This window comes from Lontra canadensis, unplaced genomic scaffold, assembly GCF_010015895.1.
Source record: "Lontra canadensis isolate GAN:19392208 unplaced genomic scaffold, GSC_riverotter_1.0 scaffold41, whole genome shotgun sequence".
Classification (NCBI taxonomy): domain Eukaryota; kingdom Metazoa; phylum Chordata; class Mammalia; order Carnivora; family Mustelidae; genus Lontra; species Lontra canadensis.
Window position 1 is genome coordinate 364,225 of NW_022631035.1, and position 18,205 is coordinate 382,429.

General features: G+C 55.7%; 2 protein-coding genes across 3 annotated transcripts; both read right to left on the reverse strand.

Moving 5' to 3' along the window:
- Positions 1–48: 48 nt before the first annotated feature.
- FN3KRP (fructosamine 3 kinase related protein) lies at positions 49–7,822 on the reverse strand. Of its 2 annotated transcripts, none has more exons than XM_032870314.1 (6): positions 7,653–7,822; positions 4,102–4,253; positions 2,960–3,051; positions 1,958–2,040; positions 741–863; positions 49–486 (listed from the first exon to the last, which is right to left on the reverse strand). In XM_032870314.1, the coding sequence occupies exons 1-6, from the start codon at positions 7,791–7,793 to the stop codon at positions 148–150; spliced, it is 930 nt and encodes a 309-aa protein (XP_032726205.1). In that variant the 5' UTR covers positions 7,794–7,822; the 3' UTR covers positions 49–147. The 2 variants fall into 2 exon arrangements, with proteins under 2 accessions (XP_032726205.1, XP_032726206.1); XM_032870315.1 differs by lacking the exon at positions 7,653–7,822 and adding an exon at positions 4,898–5,017.
- Positions 7,823–14,723: 6,901 nt separating this feature from the next.
- On the reverse strand, positions 14,724–15,564 carry LOC116875503 (basic proline-rich protein-like). The gene is made up of 2 exons (XM_032871067.1): positions 15,315–15,564; positions 14,724–15,151 (listed from the first exon to the last, which is right to left on the reverse strand). The coding sequence occupies exons 1-2, from the start codon at positions 15,562–15,564 to the stop codon at positions 14,724–14,726; spliced, it is 678 nt and encodes a 225-aa protein (XP_032726958.1).
- Positions 15,565–18,205: the final 2,641 nt, after the last annotated feature.

An 18,205-nucleotide genomic window follows, 5' to 3' on the forward strand; every position in this document is an offset into this window, starting at 1 on the left:
CCCACCCCAGCGTGGTTTACCCAGCTGTGGAGCAAAAGGTTCGTGTGAAGTCGGGGAAGCAGCCCTGCCGGACAGGACTGGGGGCAGCAGCAGGCGCTGGCCGCAGGCGTCTGGCTGGGACCTGGCGCCCGTCCAGAGCAGGGACGCTCACTGGGTGAGATTCCTCATGATGTTCAGCGAAGACCCTCTATACCCCGACCCGAAATGATTCCAGTGGTTCAAGTAGTGGAAGAGCTGGTAGAGCTGCTGGCGGGCCTCAAACCCCGGGGCCTTGGGGACTGCGCGGTGGTAGGCAGAGTAGAAGGAGTGGCTGAAACCCCCAAACATGCCGGCTATCGCCAGCTCGTACTCCGAATGGCCGTAGAAAGAGGCCGGGTCAAAGATGATGGGCCCAGAGGAGTCCTCGGCTACGTTTCCTCCCCAGAGGTCTCCATGCAACAGGGCTGGGACGATGTCCAGGTCGCGAAACAGGTCGGGGATCTTTAGCTGCAGGAAGGAAACCCGTTCTCAGCCAAGTAACCAGCACACGTGGGAGGGACACAGACGCTTTCCTGTGTGGCCCAACTGCCCCAGCAGAGTGTGGCGCACAGATGCGCAGGGACACACACGGCTCGGACGGGGTGGAGGGACACCGACAGCCACCCCTCTGGCCGGCCCAGCCCATCTCCTGTCGGAGCCTGGACCCCCCAGTGGCCACACCTGCCTCGGGGCCTCCCCCGTCGGGCCCTGGCTGCACTCACCTGCAGAGCAGACCAGAGCTCCCGGGCCTCTCTGTCCCCAGACCCCTGCTCCACCATGTCCATCTGGGGCTGAATGCGCTGCCGGGCGTAGAAGGTGACCCAGTCCTCCTGCCAGTCGTTCACCTGCGTAGACAGAGGACAGTGGCAGAGCCCAAGGAAGAAGCCCAAAGCAGCAGGGCACTGCTTTACGGGCAGGCTGCGGAAGGCGTGGTGGCTGACCAGGCAGACAGTGTCTCGTGGACAGAAGGGGACCTCACACCCTGTGGCAGAAGCAGGGGACCCTCCCATGCGGAGCAACACAGGCCACTCTGAAGAGCTCTAGGGCACATTCTGTCCACCTGCACTCACGCAGGAGCACACCCAGAGCTGGCCTGCGCCTACCTGGAGCTTGTTTCTGACCATCCACCGGCCACAAGGACCCCTCTGGGGCCCCCACTCAGGCAGCCAGCACTGCCCTCCCCAGAGCGAGGGCAGGAGGGGTCGCATGAGGCCCGGTTCAAGGACACCATCAAGGGCAGCAACCACCACCTGACAACACAGAACCCCTCCCCCAGGCGTGTGCGTGCAGGCCTAGGTGTCTGTACGCACACTGGGCGAGCCACAAGCCGGCGAGGAGGGGGCAGAGCCAGCAGAACGGCCCCAGAGTTCCACGGAGCAGGTGGGACAAGGGAACACCAGCCTTCAGGCACTTGCCACCCAGAGCAGCTTCCTGGACAACCCCTCCCCACATTCCAAAACCTGAATAGTGTCTCCTGTGCCCCGGTGCCTACCAAGAATCCCTGAAAGTTTCCTCTTCCGAGAAGCCACCTGCACTGTCCGGGAGCAGAGCTCCCACCCTCCCCGTAGAACATCTGCTGGGCACTGGGTTGAGCCCCGCGGCCCAAATTCCCAGGGAGCCAACCACAGGGTCATAAAACTGAAAGGTGCAGTCCACTTACATCATGCTATCTTTGAGGATCTAGGAGGAAGAAAACTGCCCCGAAGTCTAATGTTTCCACACCTCGAGACTCAGCACCCTGACTTGTTGGTCCTGTTTATCTGAGCTTACCTAGCGGGTGAGGCAGGTAAACCTCATATCAACCTCTTCAAAATCAGCCAAGAGAAAAAGGGAGCGAAGACTTTTACTAAAATTTCATAAAGGGGGAGGTGGGTTCCTTCCCTGGGCGGGCGACCTGACCTGATGTGAACGCAGAAGGCCAAGTGCTGGTGTCACTCACCTGGGGGAGGTATCCACAGCATGTCACCACGTCAAACCCAAACTGGTCCACGAAGGGCCGTACCACCTGCCCGGCTCCTTTCCCTTGTAAGCAGAAGAAAGACAAGAGAGACAACTGGCTCCCACACTTCCTCCGGCTGCTTTTGGAGCTCAGGACAGCATTGAGGCCTGTCTTGCTGAGCCCTTCCCCTCGTGTCCTCATCCAGAGACAAACGAGGGCCCCCGTCTCCACAAAACCTCGGGGCTCGGGAACAGCCTGCTCTGCTCGGACTCAGAGATGCAGGACACCCACACTGCCCGGGAGAGACGCCAGAGGCCGCTCAGAGGAGCGACAACGCTGCATCCGAGGAAGGAGGAGAGCAGCTCACCCTGTGACCTGTTGGGAAAGGATGGCTCCCGGTGGCCAGCCTTGCCCTGGCCATCTGTGAAGAATAAGCTGATCTGAAACGGCCTCCTTGGTGTCCCCTGCGGCTCCCCCAAACTAGGCAAAAACCCCGAAGGCCTGGACAACGTGGGCCTGGTGGCGGCAGGGTGCAGCGGACAGGACCCATGTGACACAGCAGCCTTGGCCGTCCGCCCCTGGTGTGTCAGCTGTTCCGCTCGCACAGTGACCCCAGGGCTGCACGCAGATTACCAAACATCAGAAGACGAGAACACTGGAAGCACTAAGCTCTACAAAGGGTGGACGTGAGGGCCACCGGGCTGTGCCTCACTGTGCCCCGACTGCGGCCGTTCTCAGGAGAGGAGGCACAGCACAGAAAGCCACTGCAGCTCTGACAGGCTTTCCTCTGGGGCAGGAGGGGTAAAGGAACCGTAACAGGACAGGGGAAAACTTCTTCTTCTAAACACGCTACGTCACGGTACAGAATCGCGTTCCCTCTGTCCACTGTGTCCCTAGCTTTCGGGGTGACACTCCTCTCCTCAAGCATCAACACAGACCCACCCACATGCCCACGCCAGCCAAGTGTGTTCGAGGGGCCCTCACGCCCGCACAGCTGCATACCCACGGTGCTAGCCTCCTTCTGGAGGGTCTCCCCACGCCTCTTGTTGTCTAGGTGTAGGTCTGCGAGCTGGGTTCCGAGCTTGGCAGCATGGCTGTGAAAGGGAGAGCATCAGTCAAGCATGGGGCACATCATTGTGGGGTCACGGCCTCGTGCACAGTCTCAGGCCACGGAAAGCAAGCCAAGGGGACGTAAAGTTGGCTTCAGTGACTGAAAGGGGAATGAAGGGCCCCGGTTGTCTGGTGCTCTTTCCCAGCCTTTCCCGGGCAGCTGGGTCCCTTGTCCACATCTCCTCTTAGGAGATTCCTTTCCCATCTGCCCTCAGCGTGCACAGCCGAGGGTTAGGGTTCAGGTTAGGTCCACAGCCCGTGATGCGTGGGGTCACAGGTCCCTCAAAGTGATACCCCGATGTGAGCTTTCAGGTATGAAGGGGCTCAGACTCAGAAATGAAACAGAGCCATGCGGCGCCTGGGGGTTTAGTCCATGAAGCCTCTGCCTTCAGCTCAGGTCATGGTCCCAGAGTCCTGGGATCGAGCCCCACACCCGGCTCCCTGCTCGGTGGGGAGGGTAGTCTGCATCTCCCTCTCCCTCTGCCCTCCCCGCTGTGTTCTCTCTTTCTCTCTTGCTGAAATAAGTACATCTTTTTTTTTTTTTAAATATTATTATTATTTTTATTTATTTGACAGATGGAGATCACAAGTAGGCAGAGAAACAGGCAGAGAGAGAAGAGGAAGCAGCTCCCCGCTGAGCAGGGAGCCCAATGCGGGGCTCAATCCCAGGACCCTGAGATCATGACCTGAGCCGAAGGCAGAGGCTGTAACCCACTGAGCCACCCAGGTGCCCCAGTACATAAAATCTTAAAAAAAAAAAAATCTCAAGACTCAAAAAATGCTAAAAAAAAAAAAAGAGAGACAGTGGTTCGGTGGGTTAATCCTCTGCCTTTGGCTCTGGTCATCGTCTCAGGGTCCTGGGATTGAGCCCCGCACTGGGCTCCCTGCTCAGCAGGAAGCCTGCTTCCCCCTCTCTCTCTGCCTGCCTCTCTGCCTACTTGTGATCTCAGTGTGTCAAATAAATAAATAAAATCTGTATTAAAAAAAAAAAGAGAGAACCAAAGACAAGTTGGGGGGGCGGTGCCCAGACAGACCTGCTCAGGTACCGCATGTCCACGTGCTCCATCACCAGCAGGCTGCTGCCTCCCGGGCCGTCCAGGACCTTGATGGGCTTGGGCACTCTCACGGTGTCCGTTCTCAGGATGGCAGTTAAACTTGCCATCTCACCTTCAAACATTCTTTTGGCCTTTCCGAAAAATAATGGAGGAGGGGGAGAGAAGGGAGAGCAAGATGACTTCTGGAAAGGGGTTACGTGGACGCGTTCCCTCAAGCGTCACAATCTGAAGCAGAGGCCACCTGACTGCAGACCCGACAGACGCAGATTCTTGGGCTTTCCAACAGAGCAGGCTGCGCACTGAACCGGCCCAGGAGGAAGTAGGGTCGCACTGTCATGTTCTGGACCCTCTTCTACACTCTCACTGAGTCTCTCCAGAGAGGGAAGGGGAAGGCCTCTAAAATTCCACCGAACATCTGGTGCAGAGCTGGACTATGCATGTGGGCCATCATCTGACGGTACCCTGGCCACAGTCCTGTGCCACCTGGCCCTCCACCTGCACATGCTACACACCTGAGGTCACCTCTCACCAGGTTCGAGGGCACCTCTGACCTCACACTGGAAACCATCCCATCTTAACCACCATTCCCAGTCTCCCCCAGACGGCAGCAATTGTCCTTCCCCTCACCTCCTTGCTCACCCTGGCAGGGACCGTTACTGACGGCAAATCCCTGCCTGGAACACGCCTGAGCTAGCAACCTGTGTGAGCCCCACGGGGTCTGGCCCTGCCTGCTCCCTGTGCTTCCCTGGGCTCCTTCCTACACCTCCATGCCCACATGTGCACACACCAGCACACGCATAGACACCCCCGTGCCCCTGGACTATGGTCTTCTTCTAGTTCCCCACAGCTCAAAGCGGCCATGTGCCTCTGCTCGCAGCCCCACCCCCATCTTTTGACAAGGTAGACCCTTCCTCATCATGCTTCAGATTTCAACTTAATATCTTCTACCTTCTCAGAAAAACCTTCTCTCACTTCCCAGACTAAGTAACTACTCCCTTTAGAGTAGCTTTTTTTTTTCCCCGTCAAGATGCTACAGAAGTATGAGAAGAAAAAGGCACCAATGGGAGCACGTGACTCCAGCGTTCACCAAGGCTGCGCACTGCAGGACTGCCCCCACACACAGTCAGGACGCTGTCGCCCGGAGGCCCCTCTGCTCCCCAGCCCCTCGCATCCCCATCACCACGGATGGGTCACGTCTGCTTTGTCCTTCTACATGCAGAGCAAGCAGTCTGGCTGCTTTGTCCCGCTGCCTTTGTTCTGCCGGTGCACTGACAGAGTTTACTCTCACCGCCGCGCACAGCTCCCCAGAACGGGAGGGCCCAGGGCACCGACCAGCAGCCGGGAAGCTTCGTGACGCTAAGAGGAAGTGTTGCCAGGAACGTTCCTCTCCATACTCTCAGGACCGGTCTATGACCTCGGCGGAGCTGCTCACATTCCCCACGCCTGCTCCCTCCCCCGTAAAGTGGGTTAATACCGGGGACCAAGTTCCCAGGCTCGTGGCCCTGAGCGACTGAGCTGGCTGCTAACACTGGCGCAGCCCCTTCTGAACACTCTGTAAACACATCATCGTCATCCCACCACCGCGGACAGCTAACGGCACTGGCTGCTTTGTACCAGAGCACTGGTCTGGAAAAGCCGAGTAAGGGGAGAATAAGATCGGTAACCATCGGGGACAGGTGGAGAGGATCTGTGAATGCAGCCAGAGGTGAAGCCTCCCTCACACAAGTGTCTGTAGGTCCCCGAGAGGAGAGGGAGGGAAGTAGGCGGGGGGCGGGGGGGCCACAGTGCTCCAAAAAAGCTCTGGAGCTTAAGGGAGGAGCAGGAGGGACCCAACCGCAGGCACCGAGACAGATAAGAATAATCTTGCTTCGAGCAGGTCAGTTCACGGGGTTGTGAGGGAAAAGACAGGCGCAATCACTAGTCTTCTCGCAGCAGGGTGGGAGCTATCTCCATGCCCTACAAGGGAAGGCACAGAAGGAAGTCCTGTTTTCATGTGGCCAGCAGATGCTTCTGCCACGGCACCACCACTCACAGCAGTGTCCGTCCACACAAAGCCAGAAAAGTGCGCGTGCAGAACCACCTGCCAAAGGACCAGAAGGAACTCCGGGGAGAAAGGTCAGCAAGAAGAGCGTGGACTTTGGGGCACCTGGCCACCACCATCGGTGGAATGGGTGGCTCTTGATCTCACGCTGGGTGCAGAGATGACTCTGAAGGTGGAAATACACACAGGAAGGGGCCAGATGCCACCTATGTGGGACAACAAAGCCAGAAAGCAGAGAAGCCCCACAGAGAACGTGGGAAGGGGCAGCATGAGCCGCGAGGGCTGCTGAGGTGACTCCAAGCACCAATGCGGACGCACGCCTGCAAGAAGGCTGTGCACAGGCTGTGCGGCAGCTCGTCCCCGCAGAGCGGAGCGTGGAGGGGGGTCGGCTCAGAAAGAGCTCACCGGCTCTCGCGGACAGCGGGCGTCACATCTGGGAAGAAAGTGGAAACCATGGCGAGAATGCTCTCCAGGGGCAGAATGAAGGCGCAGCACGGGTGTGACCTGAGGACGGGGTACTGGGGCCAGCCCCTCCCGCCCCATCTGAAACAACCCACTGCCCAGCTGCCCACTGCCTCCTGGAGCCAGCCCGGGCTTTCCCGCTAACAGGACCGGCGTGACCCACGCAAACGGGCACAGAAGTGACAGCCGCACGGGGGGGGGGGGGGGGTACGGCTTCAGCACTGAGGCTCCCCTGTCCTCTCGGGGGCCCCTGTGAGAAGGTTCATGTACAGACAGAACTTTCTGGAGTGAGGGGCTACAGTGGGCCAAAGCCGGTGCCCCCTGCCCAGTTCCTCTGTCAAAACCTAAGTCCCAGTGAGACCTGGAGTGAGCGCCCTGGAGGTGGCTGGGCTCCCAGGGTTGGTGCTCTGACACAGAGACCCCAGGGCGCTCCCTCGCCCCCGACACTGAGAACAGGGAGAAGCCCCCCTCGCAGCGTGGCGGTGGGCTCTCAGCGGACACCCGCTGCCAGAGCGGAGACGCCGGCACTGCCGGGTCCGTGGTCCCGCGGCCCAAACTCCCAGAGGCAGCGGCCCGAGGATTTCCAACAACACAAGACATCCCGGTAGCCGCCCGTCCAAGTAAACCCCGGGACAAGACGCTGCCACTGCCGGGCCCGCTCAGACCCGCGGCGGCCACACCCCCGGCCGCCCCAGAACCGCCGTCCCCGCGGCAGCGCGGCGCAGGGGTCCCGAGACGGCCACCCACGGGGCGCGCTACCCTCCCAGGGGCTTCCAAGGCTCAGCTGGGGGCGCGACCCCGGGAACCGCGGACACCGCCCAACGGCTCGGGGGCAGCAAGCGCCACCGCCCCGCGGCCCTGCCGTGCAGACCCCGCCTGGGCCTTGAGCACTCCCGCGCCCACCCCAGAGCCCGAACCCCGACCTCCGACCCCAGACCCGGGCCCGGAGCCCCACCCAGACGCCACTCGCCGACGGCCCCCCACCCGCCCACCCGCCCACCCTGACCCGGCCCGCGGCGGCCCCGACCTCCGCCTTGGAGTTCACTTTCACAAACACGCGTCCTTTGTCCGTGTCGTAACTCTGGCCCTGGCTAATGCACCCGCCCCCCGAGTGACCCGTAGCCTTGACGAAGTCGCAGCCCAGCTCCCGCTTCAGCAGCGCCTCCATGTCCCCCCAGGAACGTCCGCGGACTGCTTCCGGCCAGGGAAAGGCCGGCAGCGGGGACGCACGGTGACTGGGTGAGGTTTGAGAGGGGCGGAACCTGATCACGGGAGCACAAGGGGATTGGGTGGGGCGCTGAGGGGCGGGACCGGGCCGCAAGGACACCCTGGGATTGGGTGAGGCGCTGAGGGGCGAGCCCGGGCCGCCAGGACACCCTGCGATTGGGTGAGGGGCGGTGGGTTCTGGGACTCACCCGGAGACAGGACGGGAGAGCTGCTCCCGGGAACCGCCGTCCGCACCAGCTGCGGCTTCTCTAGTTCGCTCTTTCCACGTGACGACCTCTGGCACCCGGCTCCGCGGCCCGACGGAGCGCTCCGGGGAAAGCGCGGCGGAGCTCGCGGGTGGGCCCCGTTAGCCCCAAGCGGCCGGCGGCCTGGCGGACAGAGACGGACGCCGGGAGCAGCAGCGGCCCGCGCCCGGGACAGGCGGCCCGGCGGCCCGCACAGCAGGGAGGGGCTCCCTCTCGGGGGCCGTGCGCGCAGCCGGGGGTCGCCAGCTCCCGCAGACGGGCCGGCCGGCAGCGACGACGGGACGGACGCGGCGCGAACGCCCGGGGCCCGGCATCTCCGTGCGCTGGGCCGCAGCTGCGACGCCCGAGGGTGCTCGTCCGCGGGGCCGGGCCTCGTGGCCGCGGCTGTTGGCCGCTCGCCCGCCCTTCGCTCACCGGCGGGACGCGCCAACTCAGCCGCCGCACGGACGCAGTGACCGCCCACTCCCGTGTGTCCGCGGTTCACGTCCGCGCGGCTGCCTCCCGCGCCTGCCTCCCGCGCCAACCCGGAAGCACAGAGCGGGAGCCGCGGACTGAGCGCGTCTCCCATTGGCTGGGCTGTGGCCGTCTCCATTGGCTGGGCTGTGCCCTTCTCTCATTGGCTGGGCTGTTGCCGGGGCAGCGGGAAACCTTCGGTCCAGGAGCTGGCTTCGTGAAGTGGTACCCACCTGCGATGTGCCTCTGTTCCTGTTGGGTCTGTAATCGATAATCAGGGCTGGCCACAGCGCGCCCCCTACCGGCCTCCTGACACCATTTTGGTGAGACGTTCCTTGATTGATTTTCACAGCTGTCTATAAAAGGTTAAGCAGTCTCTGTAAAGAACCAAAGGAGATTTTATAAATTCAAAACAAAAATTAATTACTCTTACATTAAAATTAAAATGTAGAGCTACTGAGCCGATTTAACAGCTTAATAAGAGAATTAGCAAACTGGAAGAGATCAATCATAAAGAGGGGTACTTGGGTGGCTCAGTCGGTTAAGCGCCTATCTTTGGCTCAGGTCATGACCCTGCTGTCCTGAGTTCCAGCGCCACACCTGGCTCCCTCGTGAGCAGGGAGCCTGTATTTCCCTCTGTGCTTTGCTCTATCTCAGATAAATATTTTAAAAATTAAAAAAAAATAGATGTCAAGAATGTGGCACAAGGAGACAAACAGGGAAATTACAGGCAAGGTAAGACACACGGAAAATAGTAGACATTTAGCTGGAGTTCCAGAAAAGGGAAAAGGAAGAGGCTATGATTGAACAGAAAATGGATGAGAACTTTCTAGAACCCTCAGATCCAAGTTCTCCCCAAATTTTAAGCTATATACACTAAAATTTCACACATAGCCAAGTAACAGTGAAATTGCAGATCACAAAAGGCACTGGAAATCTCTAATGTAGCCAGCAAGGAAAGTCAGTTTGCTTTGAAAGGATTAACATCTGGTTTCCCAACCCCAATACTGAGAGCCAAAAAATAGTGGAATGATTGTCACCAAAAGACTGTGACTGCCTGATGATATGATGCTTTATGTGGAAAACCCAAAAGACTCCACTCCAAAGCAGATCTCATACAGGAATTCAGTAAAGTGTCAGGATGTAAAATCAATGCACACAAATCAGTTGCATTTCTATACGCCAACAGCAAGACAGAAAAAAGAGAAATTAAGGGGTGTCTGGGTGGCTCAGTGGGTTGAGCCTCTGCCTTCAGCTCAGGTCATGATCTCAGGGTCCTGGGATCGAGCCCGGCATTGGGCTGTCTGCTCAGCAGGGAGCCTGCTTCCTCCTCTCTCTCTCTCTGCCTCTCTGCCTACTTGTGATTTCTCTCTCTGTGTGTCAAATAAATAAAAATCTTTTCAAAAAAAGAAAAAAAGAGAAATTAAGAAAGAGAAAGTAACCTATAAGATACCTAGGAATAAACCTAACCAAAGACGCAAAGAGTCTGTACTCAGAAAACTATAAAGTACTCATGAAAGAAATTGAGGAAGACACAAAGAAATGGAAAAACATTCCATGCTTATGGGTTGGAAGAACAAATATTGTGAAAATGCCAATGCTACCTAAAGCAATTTACACATTTAATGCAATCCCTATCAAAATCCCATCAACTGGGACGCCTGGTTGGCTCAGTCCGTTAAGCCGCTGCCTTCAGCTCAGGTCATGATCCCAGGGTCCTGGGATCGAGTCCTGAATCCAGCTCCTTGCTTGATGGGGAGGCTGCTTCTCTCTCTGCCTCTGCCTGCCCCTCTACCTGCTTGTGCCCTCTCTCTCTCGCTCGATCTCTGATAAATAAATAAATAAAATATTTTTTAAAAAATCCCATCAACTTTGTCAAAGAAATGGAAAAAATAATCCTAAAATTTATATGGAACCAGAAAAGACTCCAAATAGCCAGAGGAATGATGAAAAAGAAAGCCAAAGTTGGTGGCATCACAATTCCAGACTTCAAGCTCTGTTACAAAGCTGTCATCATCAAGACAGTATGGTACTGGCTCAAAAACAGACACATAGATCAATGGAACAGAATAGAGAGCCCAGAAACAGACCCTCAACTCTAGGGTCAACTACTCTTCCACAAAGCAGGAAAGAATGTCCAATGGAAAAAAGTCTCTTCAACAAATGGTGTTGGGAAAATTGGACAGCCACATGCAGAAAAATGAAACTGGACCATTTCCTTACACCACACATGAAAATAGACTCAAAATGGATGAGATAGGAGTCCATCAAAATCCTTGAGGAGAACACAGGCAGCACAGGCAGCAACCTCTTTGACCTCAGCCGCAGCAACTTCTTCCTAGGAACATAGCCAAAGGCAAGGGAAGCAAGGGCAAAAATGAACTATTGGGACTTCATCAAGATCAAAAGCTTTTGCACAGCAAAGGAAACCATTAACAAAACCAAAACACGGCTGACAGAATGGGAGAAGATATTTGCAAATGACTTATCAGATAAAGGGCTAGTATCCAAAATCTATAAAAAACTTAACAAACTCGGGCGCCTGGGTGGCTCAGTGGGTTAGGCCGCTGCCTTCGGCTCAGGTCATGATCTCAGGTTCCTGGGATCGAGTCCCGCATCGGGCTCTCTGCTCAGCAGGGAGCCTGCTTCCCTCTCTCTCTCTCTCTCTCTGCCTGCCTCTCCGTCTACTTGTGATCTCTCTCTGTCAAATAAATAAATAAAATCTTTAAAAAAAAAAAAACTTAACAAACTCAATACCCAAAGAACAAATAATCCAACCAAGAAATGGGCAGAGGACATGAACAGACATTTTTGCAAAGAAAACACCCAGATGGCCAACAGACACATGAAAAAGTGCTCCACATCACTCAGCATCAGGAAATACAAATCAAAACCACGATGAGATCCCACCTCACACCAGTCAGAATGGCTAAAATTAACAAGTCAGGAAACGACAAGTGTTGGCGAGGATGCAGAGAAAGGGGAGCCCTCTTACACTGGTGGTGGGAATGCAAGCTGGTGCAGCCATTCTGGAAAACAGCATGGAGTTTCCTTTAAAAGTTGAAAACAGAGCTACCCTATGACCCAGCAATCGCACTACTGGGTATTTACCCTAAAGATACAAATGTAGTGATCCGAAGGGGCACGTGCACCCAAATGTTTATAGCAGCAAAGTCCACGATAGCCAAACTATGGAAAGAACCTAAATGTCCATCAACAGATGAATGGATAAAGAAGATGTGGTATATATACAATGGAATACTATGCAGCCATCAAAAGAAATGAAATCTTCCATTTGCAATGACGTGGATGGAACTAGAGGGTATTATGCTTAGCGAAATAAGTCAATCAAAGAAAGACAATTATCATATGATCTCCCTGATATGAGGAATTTAAGAGGCAGGGTGGGGGGGTCATGGGGGGAAGGGAGGGAAAAAATAAAACAAGATGGGATCGGGAGGGAGAAAAAACATAAGAGACTCTTAATCTCATGAAACAAACTGAGGGTTGCCTGGGGGGAAGGGGAGGATAGGGTGGCTGGGTTATGGACATGGGGGAGGGTATGCGCTATGGTGAGTGCTGTGAAATGTGTAAGCTTGACGATTCAGAGACCTGTACCCCTGGAGCAAATAATACATTATATGTTAATAGGAAAAGGAAAATGACTGCCCAGGGCAAATAAGTTTTTAAGAATGAAAATGAAATAAAGACGCTGTTCAGGAAGATGGTGTAGTAGGATGACCTTAGGCTCACCTCATCCCACAGTTACAGCTAGAGAACACCCACATCAGTGTAGACAACCCAGAAAATGACCTGAAGACTGAAAATGACCTGAACACTGGCAGAACAGACTCTCTGCACCTAAATGTAGAGTAGAGGCCACATAGAAAAAAATAAGAAGGGCAGAGATTCAGTAGGGACCCAAACAGACTAAGGGACTGTCCTCGGCAGGGAGGGATGCAGGCGCTCCGAAAGGCGAGAGGGCCAGACCCTCACACCAGCCACCCCAGGCACAGGGAACCAGCATGAAAACCAGAGGGTCACAATTTCGCAAGTTCATACAGTCGGTGGGGCTTAACACTTGGAACTTTTAAGGCATTATTCAGACTGAAGAACCATTTGCTTTTATTTCTAGAGATGCAATTTTCTCCCAACAGAACCTCCCAAAGGAAAACCAAAGGAGGGTTTACAGCCAAAAGAAAAAAGATCACAGCTTGTAAAGCTGAAATGCAAGAAGGAGCATTTTCTGGCCCCCAGATCCGTAAGAAAATAAATCCAAGATCAAGTTGTCATCAGCATTGGTTTCTGGTGAGACTAGTCTCCTCGGCTTGCGGACCTTCCTGCTTTGTCCCCACATGGCTTCCCTTCTGTGTACATGCCAAGGCGCTCTGGTGTCTATGGGATTAGGACCTGGCCATATGCCTAACTAAGGGCCCTATCTCCAAATATGGTCACATGAAGATTCGGGCTTCCACCCCGGATGGGGGAGAGGGGTGGACACAGTTGAGTCCCACTTCATGGTCTTTCACAGAAGTCAGTGTGGTGGCTGGAGCAGACGATCTTAGTGCCCAGAGGGTGTGACCTCAGCTGTCACAGACTCCCAGCAGGCCAGCCTGAGGTTCCCAGGCTGCCGTTCCTTGGGCTCTGAGAGCTTTCTGGTCCAATGCAGGCCAAGAGTCCCCCAAAGGGGTGCACCTGAGTCTCTCCCCAACCCACTGGGGCTCCCCAGGGTCACACCCATGTAAATCATTTGCACCTTGTGGGCTTTGGTGGGGGGGTACCCACCCCCAAGGCAGTGGTGGGAGGCACATGGGAGGTTTCAGGCACACTGGACGTGTTGCATTTCCTGACCTAGGGGGTGACTTATAACCTGAGTGTTCACTTCAGGGCTACTGATTAAACAGTGTGTGTGTGTTTGTACACTTTGCACGTGTACGTTGCATTTCCCAATTGTAAAAAGCAAAAACAAGCACATTAAAACCTACAAATGGCAGCAAGTGAACTAATTAACACTTCAGGGGACAGTGAGGAGAGTTAAAATACTCTGAAGGCCAGTGGGTGTGCGAATCATGACACCTGTCACTGTCCTGGACAGGGTGGTTAAACCCTGTCCTTTCTCTGGGCCAGGAGCACGCCTTTGCATCGGAACTACCATAAACTCAGGTGTGCTGAAGTGGGTTTTATGATGTCACTTTAACTCCTGACCTCACTGAGATGGTTTATAAATTGTTTTCCAGATTTCATTTGAATGAGATTCTTTTTGTCATACCAGTGTCACTATTCCATCCGTGTTTCATCCACATAAGATCTTACAGACTCTGAACCTGCCGTTACAAATGGTCTCTTGAGACCAGGATTTCTGTCACCTAGGATTCAGGACTTCCTGAACGAAATATAAAGATCTAAATCTCATCATGTGTTGTTCTAGCCGATCTTTAAAAATCTGTGTTATTAGAAATAAGAATATTAATTATGTATTAGATGAGACCAATCATCTGTATTTGTTTGTCCATGAGAAAATGCTCCATGTTGGTTCTGTACTGGAAGATGGCGTTTGCTAACCCAGCACTTCCCATCTCTTTCTGGATGCTCTGTGGCCTTTGGGTCGAAATCCTGCCTTTCAGCAGTCTCTGCTTCTGTCCAGCCTCTTCCTCCGCTGGGGGCTGGTTCTCCTGCGTCCTGAGGCCATCCTCCTGAGGACGGCCCCAGCTTCTTTGAGGTTGACCTCCTTGTGGGGACCCTGTCTGATCCTCTGCCCATGGTCTGCCCTGTGTTTGCACACGTGTGCACACACGTGGGCACCTCGACCCAGTGGCCCACCTCGGGGGCAAGCCCCAGGCCCACTCCTGTGACACAGCGCCTTTGTGCCTCCCCTCTCCCTGTGGCAGCCACGATGCACTGATGAACGAGGGGACAAAGCCCTGCCGGACCCCAGTGTGTGTGAGGGTGAAGGGTGCCTGGCGCTCCACAGGGACGTCAGCTCACGGCCCAACCGAGCACTTCCCCAAACGCTAGTGATGTGCGCTACTCCTGACTCCTCACAAGGAACCCTACTCGCCTGAGAAACGGGGATACCGAGGCCCAGGGACGGTGGTCGCTTGCCCAAGGCCATCCAGGTGGGAAACGGCGGGGTCAGAATCCCACCTCCGCCAAACCTCGGACGCCCTCTAACCTCAAAGTGCAAAGCGCAGCTCACAGTACTCTCCCACACACTCTCCGGGTGGGGGCACGGACCCGCGCCACGCCGGCGGGGACACCGCGCAGCCTTCCCAGGAGGGGGGTCGGTTCTGGGGCACCGCGGGTCCTCGAGGCCGCGCCTGTCCTGCGGGGGTCCCGCCGCGCACTTCCCGGCTGCCCCGCGGTCCTGACGGAGCGGGGGCGGGGGGCCCCATTCCCGGGGATCCCACCACGCAGCCCTCCGCGGGCCCCTGGGGGTCCGGCGCCGCGGGGACCCCCCTCCGGGTCGGGCAGGGGTCGGGCCGGGCCGGGGACTGCGCGCGCGCGGTGCGGCCGGGAAGGGCGGCTCTCGGGGCTCCAGGACGCCGGGCCTCTAGCTTCCCACCCCAGCCCCTCCCCGACAGCAAAGGGCGGCGGGGCAGGCCTGGGAGGCGGGCGGAGGGGACGCGGAAGACCCCGCGCATCTCCTTCCCGGAGGGCTGCGGTCAACCTTCCCGCGCAGGAGCACCACCGCCCAGCGTCGGGGACCCACGCGCACAGGCGCCTGCCCCGCCAGGACGCGGAAGGCCGCGTGCGAAGGGCCCCACCGCCCACGCGCCGCGAGGGCAAGAGGCGGGGCACAGGGCGAATCCCAGAGGCGGGACAGAGGGCGGGGCCCAGGCGGGCGGTGGATGGACGGGCCAGGGCGGGCTTGGACGGAGCGGGCCGGACAATGGGCGGGGTCTGGGCGGAGCCGTGGGTGGGCGGGGAAGAGGGCGGGGTCCGGGCAGGGCAAATATCTGGCAGGACACCTACATTAAATCTGTCTTGCGACTCAGTACTTTCCGGAGCATCCATGAGGTTACAGTTTTGCCTAAAATAGGTTTTCTTTCTATGCAGGAAGAACAACTGGCACCTTGGCTGTGAATTCTGGGTGAGTCATCCGCAAACATGCACTCAGTGTGAAACTGTGCTCAGCTGTTAGCTGCTATTTACTTGTCAGCAGGGGAGAGAAATAAGAGCTAATGGGTGTGTGCAAGCACCTGGCTTTGCAGAAAACATGGTCAGTCCCTTTTTAGTTCTTCGGCCTATTTTTATTTAAGCAGCAGAGAAAGAAACTTAAGAAATGCTTTTCCACCATCAAATGGGATAAAAATTTCACGTTATGTAAAACGATTCTTTGCATATCATCCAGAGATGGCCCACATTCCTTCTTTCCTTCACCTTCCAGTTACCGCAGGACCCAGCTGCCCCACGCCGACACAAGGGGCATAAAAGCATACATCCGCACAGAAACTAATCCACAAACGTTCAAAGCAGCTCTATTCTCAGAGCCAAAGGGTGGGAACTACCTAAATGTCCACCCGCAGATTAATAGATAAGCAAAATGTGGTCCATTCACTCTATGGAATACTATTCAGCTTTAAGAAGGAAGGAAACTCTGACACCACAACATGGTGAACAGTGAAGACACGCTGAGTGAAATAACCCACTCACCAGAGGATGAATGTCGCCCCGTTCTATTTATGCGAGGTTCCTAGAGCCATCACATTCATAGAAGATAGAATGGTAGGTTCCAGGGGCTGGGGAGGCAGATGGGGGAGTTAGTGTTTCTTGGGGACAGAGTTTCAGCTTGACAGAGATGAAAACGCTCTGTGGACGGACGTGATGATGGTTGCGCAATGTGAATGGGCTTCATGCCACTGAGCTGCACACCCAAACATGGGTAAAATGGTAAATTGGGTGTTATATATATTTTACCACAATTTAAAAATAAAAACAAAACAAAACTGGGGCTGTGTTGCTGCACTGACCAGCTCCAACACTGGAAGCTGCAGTCAGGGCCCCTGGCACTCCCAGTTTCTTTGAGCCCTCCCTTCCTCCGTGTAGTAGTAATGACAAGCTCCACCTCTCAGGACTGCAGTGAGGTTAAAGTGGGCAACCACATAGGTCCTGGGGCTCTCACCATGGGCCTGGACTGCTCTACATCCTTGCCCCTGACCCCAGGGACAATGTAGCAAGAGTCTCTCCCCCTTTTCCTTGGAGTCACATATGACCTGCACTTACCCCTTAATGTCACTGCCGACATTAAGGAAACTGAGATCACTTACAATCTGCCAAGATGTGCTCATGGGAGCTGCCGGGGTGGGAGGAGGCCTACCTGTTTTCATTTCAAGGTGAGGATAGCCATGTGCAATTCTGGAGATGTTCGAGTGGTTACAACTGGGAGAGGCGTGCACGACGTCTAACGGGTAGGGACAGGTATGCTGCTCAGCATCTGGCAGTGAACAGAACAGCCCACCCCAGAGAATAATCCAGACATCCTGCTCTGGTCCCCGAGACCATACAGGGAAAGGCTAGCTGAAGGATTGATGGGCACAAAATTCCGAGCCCCAGTTCTCAGGGGGCAGAACCCCTCACTCCAGAACTCAGTTTTGCTAAGGGTGGGCCCAGGGCCCCTCCCCACCATGGGCCCTATTGTGGACTGAATATGACCCCCCAATCCGTAAATTGAAGTCCTAAATCCCAGTGTGATAATACCAGGAGAGGGGGTCTTTGGAAGGTAGTTAGAGCTAGATATCAGAGTGGGAGCCCTTGTGATGAGGTTAGTGTCCTCAGAAGACAGACACCAGAAAGCTTGCATGCGCTCGCTCTGGCCCCCACTCTGTGAAGACATGGGAAGAAGGCAGCCACCTGCTCACCGGGAACCAAAACAGCCAGCACCTTGGTCATGGACTTCTAACCTACAGAACAGTGAGAAATAAATGTCTGCGGTTTAAGCCCCCAGCCCGGGGTATTTTGTCATAGCAGCCCAAGCTGATGAAGACAGGCCCCTTCTGCTCACGAATGACAAGGGCTTCTCCTGTTTGTAGTGTTTGTGAAATCTGTACCTGCTGCTTGTGACAAGGGAGCACATTTTCGAGTTGTTGTGCCTCTCCCGAGCTGCAGATAGCCCAGAATGTGGAGACGGCAGGTGTGCAAGGGGGTCATTTTAATTGGATGGGATGTACAAGAGTGCCCCCAGACCCCACTCTGTCCAGCTCTGAGGCACCCCCAGGCTCACTCACAGCTCAAGGGTGGAGGCCTGGCGTAATGGGGTGGGGACCTTGATTATGCATACTCAGAGGATATTCTAAGATGATTGGATATAAGGTTGCCAAATATGAAGAGATCCTCCTTGTGGGATGCTGCCGGAGCCCCCTACTACAGTTGATTGGTCCAGAGGTGGGCATGGATTCCCACCCAGCAGGGCTGATCCTACCTGGGAATTTTGGTATTGGATCTGAGAGCCAATCAGGTCAATCTCTCTCCACCGCCCATTACTCCCTAGATGGGGAGAGAAGTCTGGGAACTGCAGGGTCCCCACGTGGCCCTCTCCCCCAGCTCCGGCACAAACACACGCACACAGGCGCACGTGTGCTGGCACATGACACGCACACACACAAGCGGAGGCGCACGTAGGCACACACACGAACACGTGCACACGTACACAGGCGCA